At 37.7% G+C, this 16,143-nt stretch overlaps 1 protein-coding gene across 1 annotated transcript in view; it reads right to left on the bottom strand.

The window, feature by feature from the left end:
- LOC117789788 overlaps positions 1-16,143 on the bottom strand; it is a 39,615-nt gene that overhangs the window by 9,380 nt on the left and 14,092 nt on the right. The window contains exons 7-9 of the mRNA XM_034628921.1: positions 13,221-13,352; positions 11,035-11,202; positions 72-261 (exon numbers count right to left, since the gene is read on the bottom strand). Coding sequence (XP_034484812.1) covers positions 72-261; positions 11,035-11,202; positions 13,221-13,352 — 490 coding nt within the window. The remainder of the gene's footprint in view (positions 1-71; positions 262-11,034; positions 11,203-13,220; positions 13,353-16,143) is intronic.

Raw genomic sequence — 16,143 nt, 5'->3', positions numbered from 1 at the left:
AATGCGGCCATTATGGGTCTATGCAATAAACTGAACTTACACATACGAGTACATTGAAATTGTGTACTTACATTTGCATATGGACCAGTTGCGCTGTTATGGCCAAAAACGTACATATAATTGCGTCGTTGCACATCCGCATGGAATACTCCGGTCTGAAGAAGAGGTCCAACAACACGGGCATCGGAGAGTATGTCCAGCACAACGTCCCGATGCTCCAAATTAGTGGCCTTAATCGGATTGTTGTACATGTCCTGGTATCTATGGGTGAAAAACCAGAACAACACCGCGTATGCGTAATGTGCATTGTTAACATTTTTGTTAGCTGTTGGTCTTGTTAAGAGTACTTCAAACGCTTAACGTTGCAGTTTGTATAGAAACCACATTGGAATTAAGTATATAAAACAGTAATTGAATAAAAGTAAATTATCTTAAATCATTGTAGAAATATGCTTTGTTGAACTTTATTGTTAAGTTAATAAATTAATTAAATATTCGTTGATAAGGTTTATCACCAGCCTCTGCTGCACTCTGGTCCCCGTGAAGCCGAAGCAAAGCAGCGTGAAATGCTTATGGGCCCCAGCAGGATACAAAAACTACAACTCGTATTCAGGGTTTACTCTCAATGGGTTTGCACATGTCAAGCACAACACTTGGCCTTTTGCTAGCAGCTGCTCAACCAGGTACAAGAAGCCAACACAAGCAGCAGACCAAAAGGGGGTAGTGGCAACAACTGACACACACACACAAACACACACACACACACAATACATACACACACTGGAAGGAGGCTGTCGGGCTGTCAACGTAGAAGAAGTAGAAGTAGAAGTAGAAGACTTCTTGGCCTGGCCTAATGTACAAATAAATAGAGCCATATTTTCTACATTTTCGCACAGGTTTTCGCTTCTCTTTTCGTTTTCGTTTTCGCTTTTCTCTCATGCCATTTGGATTGTATGCCATGTTATGCATTTTATTGTCGGCTACTTAAGTTATGCGCTTTGACCTCAATACAGACAACCACTATGGCAGCGGGAATAACGGGTAAGCCCCATCCCCCGCCTCCACCCGTTGAAGACACTCGGTGAGTCGCCTGCAGGGGGCACTCATCATGAATGTATTGCCCAAGGTACGAATATCTCAAAAGACATTGCTTTTTTCTTACTTTTAGCTGTTTGCGTCTGTTGGCTGTTGGCTGTTGATTTTGGTTTCATTTTGCTTTTGAGAGCTGCAAGTCCTGTGCCAGGATAAGTACATAGTACTTGCTTCTGTCGCCGGAGACACATGTTTGTATACTTGCTTTCTTGCCATTGTTGTTGCTTATGTCTTGAGTGGAGTACGCGATACATTTATTTGCGGTTTCTATTATGTAATCTCACACACTTGAGCAAACGCTTAAAGCATGTTTCCTACTACTCGTATTTGTTGTTATTGCTTTGAGCAAGCTGTAGCAGGATGTGTCTGTCTGTCCGTCTGTCTGTCTATCTGTCTCTGTGTACTCGTCGTTGGTAATAAATAAAGTGAAGATGTCAAGTCTAAGCTTACTTAAAAGACTGCACAGCTCGAAAAGGCCAACACCACTTTACTCTTTTAAATTATTTAATAGAAATTCCAAAAAGTAGCTACAAAAAATTCGCTGACAAAAGTTTGCATGTCTCTCTCTTCAATGAGAGCGAGCGGCAAGCGACTCGTGGCACTGATTTAATTCACTCAAATCGAAAAAGCAACTTTTTGCGGACAGTGAAATTCCACGAAAATTCAATAAATCTCATAAAAGCAAATAGAATTTATAATACCACAAAAAGCAATCGGTTCAACAAGCAAATCGCATAAGCAAACAGCGCAAATAACGCAATTGCGTAATTAAAAGTTTGCCAAAAAAGCTAAAAACCATAGTAGTGAAATATTAAATCGCAATTGAAATAAACTGAGGCAAAACTGAGCGAAAAGTTGGGGAAACTGAGCCAACTATGATAGTTGAATTTAATAAATACGACAATGTTACGTATACGCACCGCAAAATGTGCCACAAAGGAGGCCAAAACAAACGAAAACTCTCCAAACGAACCACAAAACACTTGAAACCCAAAACGCAACGCCTCTTAAAGCGACCACCAAAAATATTCACAACAAACACCCAAAAGCATGCAATGAAGAACAGTGGGGCAAAACGAAACAGAAAAGCAGGGCAAAGCAAGAAGTACAACACAACCAAAACATTGTCATTTTGCCATTTGGTTTTGTGCCACGCCCACAAAAAACATATCCACAGCCAGATGATACGAGCACCTTGACTGGCGAGCAGCTCTTGCTCTGGTCGTTCACACCGAATTCGTTAGTGTACAAATTGTGCTTCTGGCTGAACACTGTGCAACATAAATGTGAAAACTCGATTTTCGCGAAAGCTATTTTCAACTATTTTTTGACGATCAATCGGCTTAATAATATGTATTTTATTCAACTCAAATTTATTGAGCATAAAAAATATTTTAAAAACTTCAAAATGTCATAACTTTGTCAAATACAAGAAACTAAAAAATAAAAGTTCTTTTTGGTACATGAACATGTCCTTAGTTATATTTTAATTAGATTTTCTAACAGTGGAGAAATATGAATATAATAATTAAGACGAGTTTATCTAGAAAGAATTTATATAAAAAGTCTTATTATTAAATAGTGTTATAGGAACAATGGAAAAATTGTAGAGAAAAACATAATGTAAATCTTTGATTGGCATTTATCAAATGAGTATAATCAATATAGATTATGACAGTTTACATATTTATTTAACGTCTGAGTTTTACTTTCTCTAAATGCTTATTTCGATATCACTTAGTTACTTAGTGTAATGGAGCAACAGCTCCATTGCCATAGCCCCAAGTTTGTTTCCTCTGAGCCACGAGTGCAAGCAATGCTTACATTTAATTTCCGAACAGCGTGTGTGACACATTAAATATTTCCGCACTCGAAAAGACATTTCAAGTGTCTGTAGGTGACTCTGACTGTGTTAGTGGGAGCTTAGGAGAGGGATATGGCTTTCAAGTTTTGGCTAAATGCAGCCATTTGGTGACTAGTGCCTTACACTTTGATAGTCATTGGCAGAGTCGAAATGAATTTTCTAAAGAGTTTGCTAATGAAGTTGTGCAAATAAAATGCAATTTGATTTCAAATTGCATTAAATGAGAATGTGCTACCGGATCTGAGTGGATGCTCAAGTGGAGGTGTTAACATTTAGTGTTGGCATGCAGTTGAATGATCCTAACAGAAAGTTGTTAGCTTTTCCACAGCACTTAATTGCTGTAGAGCTGTTGTGCAATGTATAAAGGTTTATATACTATACTGCCCGACATGGGTTGGAGTAGATTTTGATAATGTTCGCATTTATATGCTAATTTTTACGCTCATGTAAAGGTCAACCATTTTTTTTTTGTTCAAGCGGGTAAAGATGCTCGGATACAGTGAGTATTAGGTATCACACTTTAGAATAATTCTAAGAATTTTCAACATCTCGCCTGTTTTAAACCTTATGCATTAATTTCTTAGCCTGCAATTTGCCATTTCCAGTTCCAATTCCAATTTCATAATCCTAGCACAATCTCAGCCACAAATAAGCAATCTTCATTACCATATATAAACAAAGTGGAATCTGAGCTCCTGCTAGTCTAAGAGTCAAATCCATTTAATCGCCCGTAGGCTTCCTCATACTCCTCAAAATGAACACATGCCATCTGATATGGCAGTAGAAGCAGCAGCAACACTCTAAACATTTGCCTAAATAGCTGGCTAACCGAATCGAGTTGTATCTCCTGACACATGCACATACACACACTCACACTCACACACACACACACATATTAACAACACTTTCAGGCGTTAATGTTTATGTTTGGTTAGGGTTAAAGAGAGTTGATGCCAAGGGGTTCATGGACCCCACTTAACACGACTCGCATTGCCGGTTACATGAGCTACCCATTAAAAGCTGAAGCCCGAAGCTCTTCAAGACACAGTTTTAACTAAATAGTGAGCTCAGCCCGCCGGGATTATTCACAAATGAATGTGCAACTAAAAGCCAGCCAGACAGACAGAGCTGAGTATCTAGGCCTGTCAATTTGACATACATATGAATAGACATGTTACGCCTTTTGACCTACATTATTGTTTCACTATCAAATAAATTATATTTGTGTATAAAATCCCTACTTTAAATACACAGTTGTTAATGTAGTTCTCTTTTCATAAAGAAGAAACAATTCGAATTATTTATGACTAAAAGTCGTGTAATATTCCAGCTAGCCAACTATTATTGAAATATATTACTCATACGTCAGCGTGTCCCACGAACATTTACCAAAATTACTCTACCGCAAGCTGCGGCCGTTTTGTGTACAGCATTCATTGTTGTTGCCGCTGTGTACATAGGCCAACCAACAACATTACCACAAAATACGGACAAAACGATTATGAATAACTGTTGGCAACTCAGCAGCTAGGGTGTGGTGTGTGTGTGTGTATGACTGTGGTGTGTCTGTGCCGAAATATGGGAGATTGCTTGCGCATTTATGATTGTTTCAATGCAAAAAGCACCATTTTATTACCCCTCAGCATTAACACAGTGCAACAAATTTTAGTAATGAACGTTGAAAGAATAAGTCAGGTCATAAATTCTGATTTGAAAATTACTTTAATTTGGAATCTGTATGGTCTTTAGATTTAAATAGAAATGAATTAAAATCTCAGAGATTGAACTATGTTATCATTAAATAAAAGTGAATATTTATAATTTAAAAAGTCAAGCCTTAATTTACTTGTCAATATGTTTGTAAATTTATGTGAATTTCAGTTAAAGAATCATAAGCATGATCACTGGTGCAGATTATATATCCCTATCTGTAGACTGCCGGTTAACCAGCAACTGACAATCCCAAGCAATCCTAGCCGTTGCATTCGCACTTCATGAATAAAATTTCAGCATTAAAATTTTGCCATTCGCAGATTTATACAGCCAACCAACATTAATATAATAGTCGCATATGCGAGAGTATCAAGCGAATATTTTCATGCCCATCTACAAATGGTGCGCCTTCATTTGCATGCAGCAGTTCTACAACAACAACAACAACAACAACAACAAAAGAAAAAAGTTTACCATATGCATAACACAAGCAATTGAAAGGGCATGGAGAGGAGCATCGCGAGGGGAAAGGGGATGTGTGGGAGTCGACCAGATTGAGTTGGAGCGCGTACACACAAGAGGCGTGTGGCAAAAAGCACGCATGTAATTTATGATGTTTCAGCGAGCAAACAACACGTTCTGTTCCCCAGCAGCAAAGTGCTGCAACTGCAACAGCCGAAAAACTTTATGAAACATACAACTACGAGGCAACGACACTTGTGCACATGGGATCCCATGTAGCGCTTGTATACTGTACTATTAACATTTATAAAGACCGGAAGTTACAAAAGTTCTTAGCACATATAGTAGGCTCAATACTTGCTATTGGCACATTTCTAAAAGTGTTTAGATAATTAAAAAAATATCTTTAAGGAGATATTCGCACTATACGTGTAAAATAAGAGCATTAAACAAACTAAAAAGTGTTTTTAACTAAAATATACCTTTTTTCCAGTCAGTCATATATGAATTTTTAGCTGCTTACAGTTTTGAAACACTTAATATCAATGTGATTAAAATAAACATTTAAAAACAAAATAAAACAACCCACTAAATTCAGAAATTGCGCTATTTGTTACCTTGGCAATGTAAAACTCGTTCACAATAACATCGTTTTCTTAAGGACTCTATTCCGAGCAACGTCTCGAGGTGTTTCAACGGTTTCTTATTGCCTTTTAACAATAGACTTAGCTCGCCTCGCCTACAAAAGATGGCTACAAATATAATAGATAAATAGGGTGATAGAGGGCGAGAGGGCGAGAGGGTTACTAAGAGCGTGGGCGTCAGTTGTTGGCAAACAATGTGCATATTTAGCCGACGCATTAAAGACAAAACATACACACATACATACTACATATTACATACAACGCCAGACAGTGGAGTTTAAAAGTTTATGGCTTTTGTATTGGCCACCCTTTATCCGATATGCTGGGGGTCCACATAATATATGCAACTTCCGGTACCAGCCCGAGGACCATAAATTAAGCAGCATACTGAACCGTTGCGTCCTCTGTCGTCAGAGCCCCAAGGCTCAAGGCTCGAGGATCGAGCGTCAACAGACGAAGCGACACAGTCAAGCTGCTACAGCTGCCCCAACGATGCTCTGCATATTTATTATTGTTATTTTCTTTTTTTTATAAATAATAATTTTAAAATAAATAAGTTTATGCTATTAAGCGTCTGTTGGCCAAACGCCTGCAGCATTTGTCGCCGTCGCCGTCGACCCCAAAGACCCCACGTCCCTGGGCGCAGGACGTGGAACCCCTGGGTCGGGGAGTCAACTCCAGCTGCTCTTATCTACGTGTCCGGCGACTCGTTTGGGCAACATTGTGGCTAGCAGTAATTAAAGAGCTCGACGCTGTCGTTGCGGTTTATAAATTGGTAAAATTAAGATGACAATAGAGCTGTCAGCGACACTTTGAGCTGGGTTTGTCTCCATAAGCTGCTGGCTGTGGCCAAGGCTACGATAAGCCGCGGATTTTCGACCATGCAACAGTTTTACAAAACGCGCTGGACACTGATGAGCCATGTGATGAACGTTGTGATAGTAAGTATATATAATTTTAAGACGCCCAAAGACAGGTCACATAAAGTGCCATTTATTAAACAGGTTGCTCCCTTTTAAAAGTAAAATAAAATAGTCATTGGAACTTTAAGCAAGCTTTAAAGTTGCGTGCTCTTATCTAAAGCAAAACCCACAGATTTCCTGAATACACAGACAAACAGATACACATTTATAAGTAGTTAGGCTGTCCACTCCGGCCTTAATTCATTGGCTGACCAAAAACACAGACGATTCAGCTCCAGGATATGGGGCACTAAATAAATGCCTCTCAGCTTTCGCCTCAGTTGGGTAGACAATTTCAATGGTCCATTAATCTGAGTCGGCACTGCGAATGGGTGTCGGCTTCACGTTTGAAAGAAGACAAAATGCGCTGTAATACCGAAATGGCCAATTTCATGGGTAGTGTAAATCAAACACGCCTGCAATTAGTCGATGCTCGACTCTCTTTCGGTTCGGGTCACCTGCCCCAAAGTGCTGCCAATGGGCGGCACAATTTAGGCTAATGTGTAATCCCCAACAATTTGAGGCAATTGCTTTGCAACTCATTACCATGCAGCATGGGGCATGAGGCATGGGGCATGCAAACGAAGAGCATGTTTGTTTACCAGTTGTTGCTTTTGTTGTTTTGCATTCTGTGGAAGCAATTTTTGATGTTAGTGCAGCTAATATTGGCCACCTGCAACATCGAAATATCGTGTGACACACATGTCCATTGCAGCCAAAATCGGCCAGGTCCTGTATCTGAAATGTATCTGGGCAGCCATTAAATGACGCACGAAACACGTTCTGGCCATGCTAAAAAAAAACTCCCTCACCCACAGCTTACAGCCAAACGGCGAGGTCGTTGACTACCGAAGAAACAAAAAAAGAAGGGTCATAAAGCAAAGTGTTGAAAGTGGCACAGAGCCTAGAAGTTAAAATGTTGGCCCCAAAAAACTTGCGACAGCGCCACAGATAAAATTTCAACTAAAATGGCACAGAATTCTGTGTGAAGGATGCTCGAGTCTGTGCCTCTTAGAACGGAGGATGTGCTAAAATGAAATAATACCGAGCCAGGATGAAACAAAAGAGCTGCAAGTGTGCCTTTAAAGTGGCGTCTCAAAGTGAAATTATTAGAAATTATGCACAAAGTTGCAACAGACACAAAAGATGAAGTTCTTCTGCCTCTTGCTTCAGGAAACAAAACCTATTAAATATTTATAAAGTGTGTCAGGCAGAGGCTAAACAATTTCAATCTCAATTGGCTTTGACTCAAAATATGCTTTATATATAAATACTTATAATAATGTAGTATTCATAAGATGATAACTATCTTTGGATTTTTTTTTAATTTTTGTAGAATATTTTTGACTGTAAGCTTGAGCAATTTAAATTGTATCTTTAATTCAACCTTTTTAACCCTATTTGCCTTGTTGTAACGAATCAAAACTTTCTGAGAAGTATTCCTAAAAAATTTACTTAATAATAACAAAAAAAAAAAACAGCATATATATTCTAGCTTAGACTTTTCGAAAGCATTTGCCTTTACATTAATAAAACCTACCAATTTTTTTAGTTAATTTGCATTTAAAACTCTTATGACTGGCGGCATCAAATCTCAAAATACAAGTTCGTTAAGGTCTTCCTTGAATAATGTTGAAAAGGATTCTGTAGAATTTATTTTCTGGTAGTAAATATTTAAAAATTATTCATTCAAAAAAATGTATTTATTTAAAAAATATAGATCCACTACATTAAATAATATTTGTCTAAAATATTTATTAAATATATCTGACAAAATGTTTAGATTTATACATATATTGTATTTATAAGGTTATCTGAGCTTTCATATTAAATTAAACATTATTTACTAAATTTATCTGAGTTTCTTTAATATATTCTCTTGTTGGAAATACTTTCCTGCACAAGTTGCCAAAAATCGATATAAGCAATGAAGCTACTACACAATATGTATCTATTTACAATCACTGCACATCTTATCCAGCTGCATTTACTCAGAGATGGCATCAACCGCAAACAATAACTCAATCGATGCATTGAATGGCCCTTTAAAGTATTTTTTATCAGAGTGCCCTCTGAACCCGTGCACTTATCTCAACCCCCCAAAGTGATGCATTTGATACGTGTCGTGTTGAACAGACAACAAGTGCAAGTTTTTAATGTTACGGGGGTCCGAATATTGTTAAAAACAGACATAGCCCCCAGATAGAGGATCAGGCAACTCGGTTGTTTGGTTGGTTGGTTGGTTGGTTGGTTGGTTCGTTGGTTCTCTTCGTTCGTCTGTCCATCTGTCTGTCGGTCCGTTCGTCATTCAGACAGTGTGTGCCTCATGTTGCGCAACAAAACAAAAAAAAAAGTTCAGTCGCTTCGTTGCTGTTTGGACTATCATTTAATTCAATGACGGACAACAAAGCAATGCCACTGGGATGCACTGCAGCAGCTGTTCAGTAAAAGTTCCTAGGAATGAGTCAGATACAAATATGTGACTGTGTGTGTGTGTGTCTCTATGTGTGCGACAGCAGGAAAGTCTGGCAAGCAGCGTCAGGCAATGGCATACAAAACAATTTCCCTGGAGAGTTTCCATGTTCAGTTTCTCGTATGAGAAAAAGCGCATCTGTTGTTGATTGTGTGAACTTCCTTTCAATCGTTTGCTTGTCGTTGTTTCTTATTGTTTGTTGTGACTCTTTTTTTTTTTACTTTATGCTTTTGTTGAGGGTGTTATTGCTGTTATCCACCAGTGGCATCCACTGGCCTACAGCTAAGAGTATTTTGTATAAACTCGCTTTGCAGCCTTTGACAAAGTTTTGGAAACAGCATATCAAAGTAAGTCACAAAAAATTTCCATTTTTTTTCAATTTTTTTAGGCTTCTCTTGAGTCCATTTCGAAGTGTACTTTTAGAGCATTTGTAATTCGACTTGTCCATAGAGTTTTGTCGACGTCTCCAAGTTGTATCGCCGTGCGACCATTTCATTCCATTTACGAGCAGAGTTCTTGCCGTGCGTCTTTAGAAACAATTGCGCTCTTTTGTGCAAATAACTTTATAGTACACTTGCTTGGTGTCGTTCTGACCAAGTCCAGAGTCATCTCCGTGGAATGCAATTCTCCCAAGAATGCACAAACACTTATACACACGGATTTTTAGCTGAAAAAGCTTAGATAGTATGTTGTGGGTGCGGGGGCGTGAGAGGTTAGAATTTTGTGCATTGTCCTATTTATTTATTGCAAGACAGGGCAAGAGAGCAGACAGAGGAAGACTATATTGCCAGTGTCGTCCTCGTGCTGGATATGAGATAGTCACTGCCATTGTTTTGTCCAAATGAAATGAACGGAATAATGAATGTGACCATAGGAGACGAAAGAGACTTCCAAAGCTCTCCAGAGTCTCAGCAATAACTAACTCTTGGCATAATTGTGTGGCCTGTTCCCTTACTCTACTCTCCTTTTTCGTTTATTATTATTTATGTGAGCTTAGATACATTTTCTACATTCTCACTGAAAGGCTGCCTTTATATTATTTTTGACACTAATTAGCCGCATTAAAGTCAAAATAAAATCATGCAAAACTGTGGAAACATTAATTATTTCATAAAACTATTATACTATTTTATATGACATTTCAAGTTCACTTCCAATTCCACATAAATTTAATAAATTTATTTGTAGAGTCAGTTTGATTGATATATGAAATCGATACAATATTAACTGACATTGTTAATTTAATTCTACACTTTAGTATTATTTGAGATTATTAAAATATGAAGTTAAAATAAGGCACTCCAATTAAACTGTTAAATTTTAATAATCAATAATATAATTAAAAAATCTAAATTTCTTTTAAATTTGAATTCCAAAATATATAAGATAATTTTTGAATATTTGTTTATTTAATGCAGCATCATGAATTTTGATTATGTGACGAAAAAGGGTTCGGACGTTAACTTTGTTCATTCGAGGATAAAATTATATTTATCTGTAGCAAATACATTTTTTTCTTCATTCCAAGTATACTGACACTGTAAATAAATTTGAATTTAAAGCTAGAGCAAAGTAATCCAAATCGTTTACTGACGTCAATGCGGAGGTACCTCGTAGGCTCTGGCTTCACTAATTCCAGGCACTTAGGGCAAACAAATTGCCACATAAACAATTCTAATTGAGATGAACGATACGGATATGTGTGCATATACTTGTTTTAAATGCAACTAAGTTGTAACTTTACCCAACCCATCCCATCCCACCCCACACCACTTTCTCTACTATACGAAGAGAATCATAAAATAGCGCATAAATTTCACTTACTTTTTTAGCGTGGCAGCCAATGCCAAATCGGGGCGTACATCAAAGCGAGTCTGCATATAGAACCGCAATAAATTATCGCGTTCATTTTCACGTAATCCTTCCTCGAGTGCTAATGCGGCCAATGTATGATAGGATTCTGACTCCGTGATGCCGAATAATAAATCATAACTGCAAGAGACAGCAAACAGGAGTGTTAGAGAAAAAACACAGAGACAAAGAGAAAGGGGGAGAGAGATTGGAGTGGCAGAAAGCTATTGAGTTATGTTATATACCTATATGAATAGTTTGGCTTGCTGAGAAAAGTAATTTTCTACACTTCGAAAAAAAAATGGCAATTTAAATTTATCGTTAAAATTAGTTGAGGATTAAACTTAACTTTAATCCTTACGTGCCTAAATAATTCTTAATTTCCTTTTTTAAATATGTATGAAAAGGCTCTAACAAGTTTCGCTCAGTGCATCATTCGCATACTGCAGGAAATCCTATAAAAAGGCTATGACCGGCGGCTGCTAAGAGCTTTTAAAAAAGGACATGTCCTGTGGAGTAAATTGTTACGCTGCCCCCTGATGAATGGAAGCGCACCGGCTCCGTGCACCCCAGTTATAAAACTCAAGCTGGCCAGTTGAATGGTGATTCCCGACAATAAGGATAGGGGAGAGAGCACTCGAACTATTTTGTGTCCTGTTGCGCGTCTGATAACGCACTCGAACAAAGCGCATTGAGAGTTATTAGTGTCTGGGTAAGTTTTGCGTACTGTCGATAAAAGTAAATGCAAAACTTGCTTAATGTATAGACAGAGAAAGGGACAGAGAGAAACGAAATCCGACCGATAATTGCTGTCCTTCGTTAACGCCTTATTTATTTACCAACTGTTGAAGGGGCTTTGATCTATGGCCATTTCACTAAAGTGCTTAAAAGTGAAATTCGAAACCCTAACTATTGTACAATCGCACAATTCAACTTAACTCTGTCTCAGTCTCAACTTGAAACGTGCGAAACGTGCTTCCATTTAATTTGTACTGAGTTTACCTTTGCGGCAGTTGTGGGGTCCATTTCCATTTCCATTTCCGTTTTCGTTTTTATTTCGTGCCGTAATTAATGGCACTTCCTGTCAGCTATTATTCTATCTTTGCGTCGACGGCTAAAACACATTCGACTTGCAAAAGGATAACAATTAAAATCCAATTAATCACGCATTTTATTAGATTATGCGGAGCTATGTTTACGGAATGGCAATGGCCAATGGACACGTGCCACAGTATTCTGCGCACATTGCGCCCATCTCAACAAAACAGAGGAAGACAAAGAGAAAGAGAAGAATAAGGAGAGAGAGCCAAATAACAAAATGGAGATAATGGTAAAGTGACTCCTTTTGTTGGGGCCTGAGTTATTACTTGTTGCCTGATTGATTGATGTGTATGCATTACAAGCACAGCTCGATATTATCGCAAATCCTTCATCAGCTCGGGGATATATATATATATATATGAGTATATACTCTCTCGTATCTTAAATCAATAAAGGCGCTCAACTGAATTTTGCCCAAAGATCTGCTGTAAGAAGACAAGCCTAAACTTAAAGCCATCAACAATTTTAAATTGGGTTTATTGGGTTTAGCGGTAGCATTAAAACCTAGCAAAAATAAATTAAGTCACCGAAAAAGCAAATAATTTTCTAAAAATTGTAAATTACATACTTGGGACTATTGACTGAAAACTACAATTAACCATTATTGTGATCAGCGAGTCTGCAATTTGTCTGTCAATATATTTTTAGAGCCTAGGTAGCCTTTTGTGTGACCTTCACTTGACGAAAAAGTCCAAGAGGAAGCCTTAAAACATGCTATTAAGTGGAGTGTTAAGTTGCTGTTGGGACCTACAAGTGGCATTTGAAGTGCTATTCACCTGATGTTGGCCAAGACGATGTTCACGGCCATTAAATGTTCAATCCGCAAATTGCATACTACGATTTCACGAGCGATTTGATTTTACCTGAGGGCACATGCCAAATGTCAAATGCCAAACATCTAATCAAGTAACACACAATAAATAAATAGTCCTAGGGATATGTACGAGGATGTGTATTTGGCAGGTTACCCCAAAAAGCAAGGTCTAAAGCAAATACTCGTATCAAAAGCTGCACAAAGCGGGCGGGGAAGAGACTGTGACAGCAATTGCTTAACAAACCGGCTGAAATACTCCGTATTATGCGCCATGACCTTGTACGGTTGATTTGGTATTACGTGTCCATCGACAATTGGACCCAATGATGTTGAAAATTGTTGAAACGATGTTGGTATGTGCAAGATATCCTGGTAGCTGCAAAGAGTAATAGAAAGTATGGCATCAGAAAATGGCGTAAAAAGGTCATATAACTGGATGAATGACTGACCGGTCACTCGGTGGGTGTGTGTGGATTAGTGAGTGTGTGAGTGAGTGTCTGACAGCGGCTACTTTTCACTTTGATTTGAAATTTCTAATAAATTTTATGTGTGATTTGTTGCTGGACACGCACAGAACCCCAAGAGTCATTTCTGAACGAAGCTCACTCGTGCCCCACATAAAGATAAAAACAACCTGATACACATATGGTCTCTGAGAAGTTATAATGAAAAAAAAACCAAGAACTCAAAGCAGATGCTGCTTAAAGGTTCTTAAAAATTAATAACACTAAAATAACTAGCTACTTAAAACATTTCAACCAAAACTTGTTTTAATCCGCCTTGAAACTAAAAACAAGCTTCAATAACAGCCATATGTATGTGTTATAAACTTCAAACCATTTCAATGTGTGATCAGATCTTAGTGCCTCACATTAAGTATAACCTAAATAAAAAAAGAATAGATTCTGTGTATACTCATATGAAATTGAGTTAACAAAAAAATAAAATCTTCGAAGTGCATTTGAACATTCGGCTGGCTTCATTTGTATTGAAGTTGCATATTTGTTTGGTTCCTGGCTAAGTTGTACACACGTTGAGCTTATATCACATTTTGCTTGGCAAATGTTACAGCAGGGTGCAATTCTTGCTATAGTTTGCATAAAAATTCACATACCAGAGATCTGAGCTTGCAGAAGTAGCAACTACAACTACACATATAGGTACGGTTGGTACAAATTAGAAAAAAAATCTAGCAAACATAGATTTGCATAGTGCAAAATTGTATCTCGAAATTGCAGGCAGAACCAAGGTATCGACTAGATGCTACCCTGTCTGAATTCGATTATCAGTTAACAATATGTATTTTAGTATGCTTGCTATGAGTATATTTATTTATCATTAATCTTTTAATTCATTTATTTTGAGTTGACTTTTTAAGATTACTGTTCAATTTTCATCGGTCAAATGCGAGCTAGATGGAAGTGTATATTCCTGGCTGATAACTATGAAAATAAGTCTAGCTTTTACAGTCAAGGATGCCTTTTACTGCATACAACAAATATATTCGACTGCACAGCTATGTTATACCCGATTGCCCAATTCGATCACACTGCAATTTTGACTCTACAAGGTGGAAAGTAGAATTCCGAATGAAACTCTTGCATATAAAATTTGCAAAGTAACATAGGAAATTGTGTAGTCAAATGTTGCTAGCTGAAGCTTTGAAGTAAGTAAAAGGCGTAGATGTATAGGGCATATATAATTCTTATTAAATAACCTGATTGTTTACAACTTGTTAAAGTATGCTTCAAAAAACAAATACTGAAATGGATGCAAAATGTGAGTTTTTATTGGGTTTTATTTGTGTCCACAGAAGCTCAGTTAAAGCTTGGTAAATGCAGTAAGTGCAGTCAGTAGCCTTAAATCTACTCAATGACATTATCGTAAACCATTTAATCTTCACTGAAAGTGCAAGTGGCATTACCCAGCCCAACCATCAACCATCCACCATCTACCATCCGGAACACCGCAAGCACTTTAAGACCCCGTCAAGCGCAGGAGGACCATGCAGTATGCTTTTGGGGAGGTGTCAACTGCAGGACACCGGCTGCTGTGGTCAACGGCCATTGCCGCGTAAAGCAATCGACACATGAGCAAGTTTATTGCATTGGCTGCGCTGATTTTGTTTTTTGCCATCGACATTTTGTGGCAGCCGTGGTACAACCGTGTTCTGACTCCAGCCAAACTTCCGCCTTGATGTTCATTTATAACTTGTACTCAATTTCAGCTGCAGAGTGCAAAGTTTTGGAGCATACTGTGTGTGATTTATTATTTTCATAAAGAAGAGGTTTCTGTCTTCGTTCGTAACTGTGCTGCGTCTTATTAGCTTCTCTAAAACAGAACTGTCACAACTTGAACTGCAACTACGATTAACTCGTTAGATATACAACATACTTCACTCTCAAACGGATTTCTACATGCGAGGCGATACACTGCTGTTCACTTGAATAGATTCTGGAAACAATAAATTTTTGAGGATTTCATCAAAAAGCCCAACAGAAAAAAAAACTTTACAAAAATACTTCTATTGCAATTTGAAAACCACAACTATTATTTATTCGTGTAACAGATATATTGGGTAACTTTCATGTTGATGAAAACGCAATAGTTGACAAATAGCGCTCCTATTCAAGTGCTTGGATGTTTATGTTTTACGCTATATTCTGTGACAGTTTTGTTTAGACAACTCGCACACAATGCACAAATTTGTCTGGCTAACTTCGAGAGGAGTATATGTGTGTGTACTGTTGTGTGGCATCTACGAAGATTGATGATGGTGCTTGTTTGTTGCATGAAGCTATTTATACTTGAACTAAACTCGAAGTTGTGCACACAGAAAGAAGCCTAACATATACAATGTATTTAGCCTGGAATTGACCTTGTTTTTGTTTCTAGCATCTTTGTTGTAGTCCAAGCTTTCTATTTAATGAATTTTTAATATGCTTTACTTTTTGTTTTGTCAATTAAGAGCGCTCAGCTTTTACAATGCAAACAATTGTGCGCTCTGGATTATTTGTGGGTCTTCCGGGCGTATACTTGATATGTATAAAGTACATACATTTTTCTTTCTTTTTTGCATAGCAGTTACTCAAATTCCTGATCTTTTTCTCCCTCGCGCTCTCTCTCTATTGGTTTTCTTTCTCTTTTACGTTTGCATTGTTACCATT

The sequence above is a fragment of the Drosophila innubila genome (genome assembly GCF_004354385.1).
Source record: "Drosophila innubila isolate TH190305 chromosome 3R unlocalized genomic scaffold, UK_Dinn_1.0 2_E_3R, whole genome shotgun sequence".
In the NCBI taxonomy this organism is placed as follows: domain Eukaryota; kingdom Metazoa; phylum Arthropoda; class Insecta; order Diptera; family Drosophilidae; genus Drosophila; species Drosophila innubila.
The sequence above is the reverse complement of the archived record's forward strand: the minus strand, read 5'-3'. Positions and strand labels throughout refer to the sequence as shown.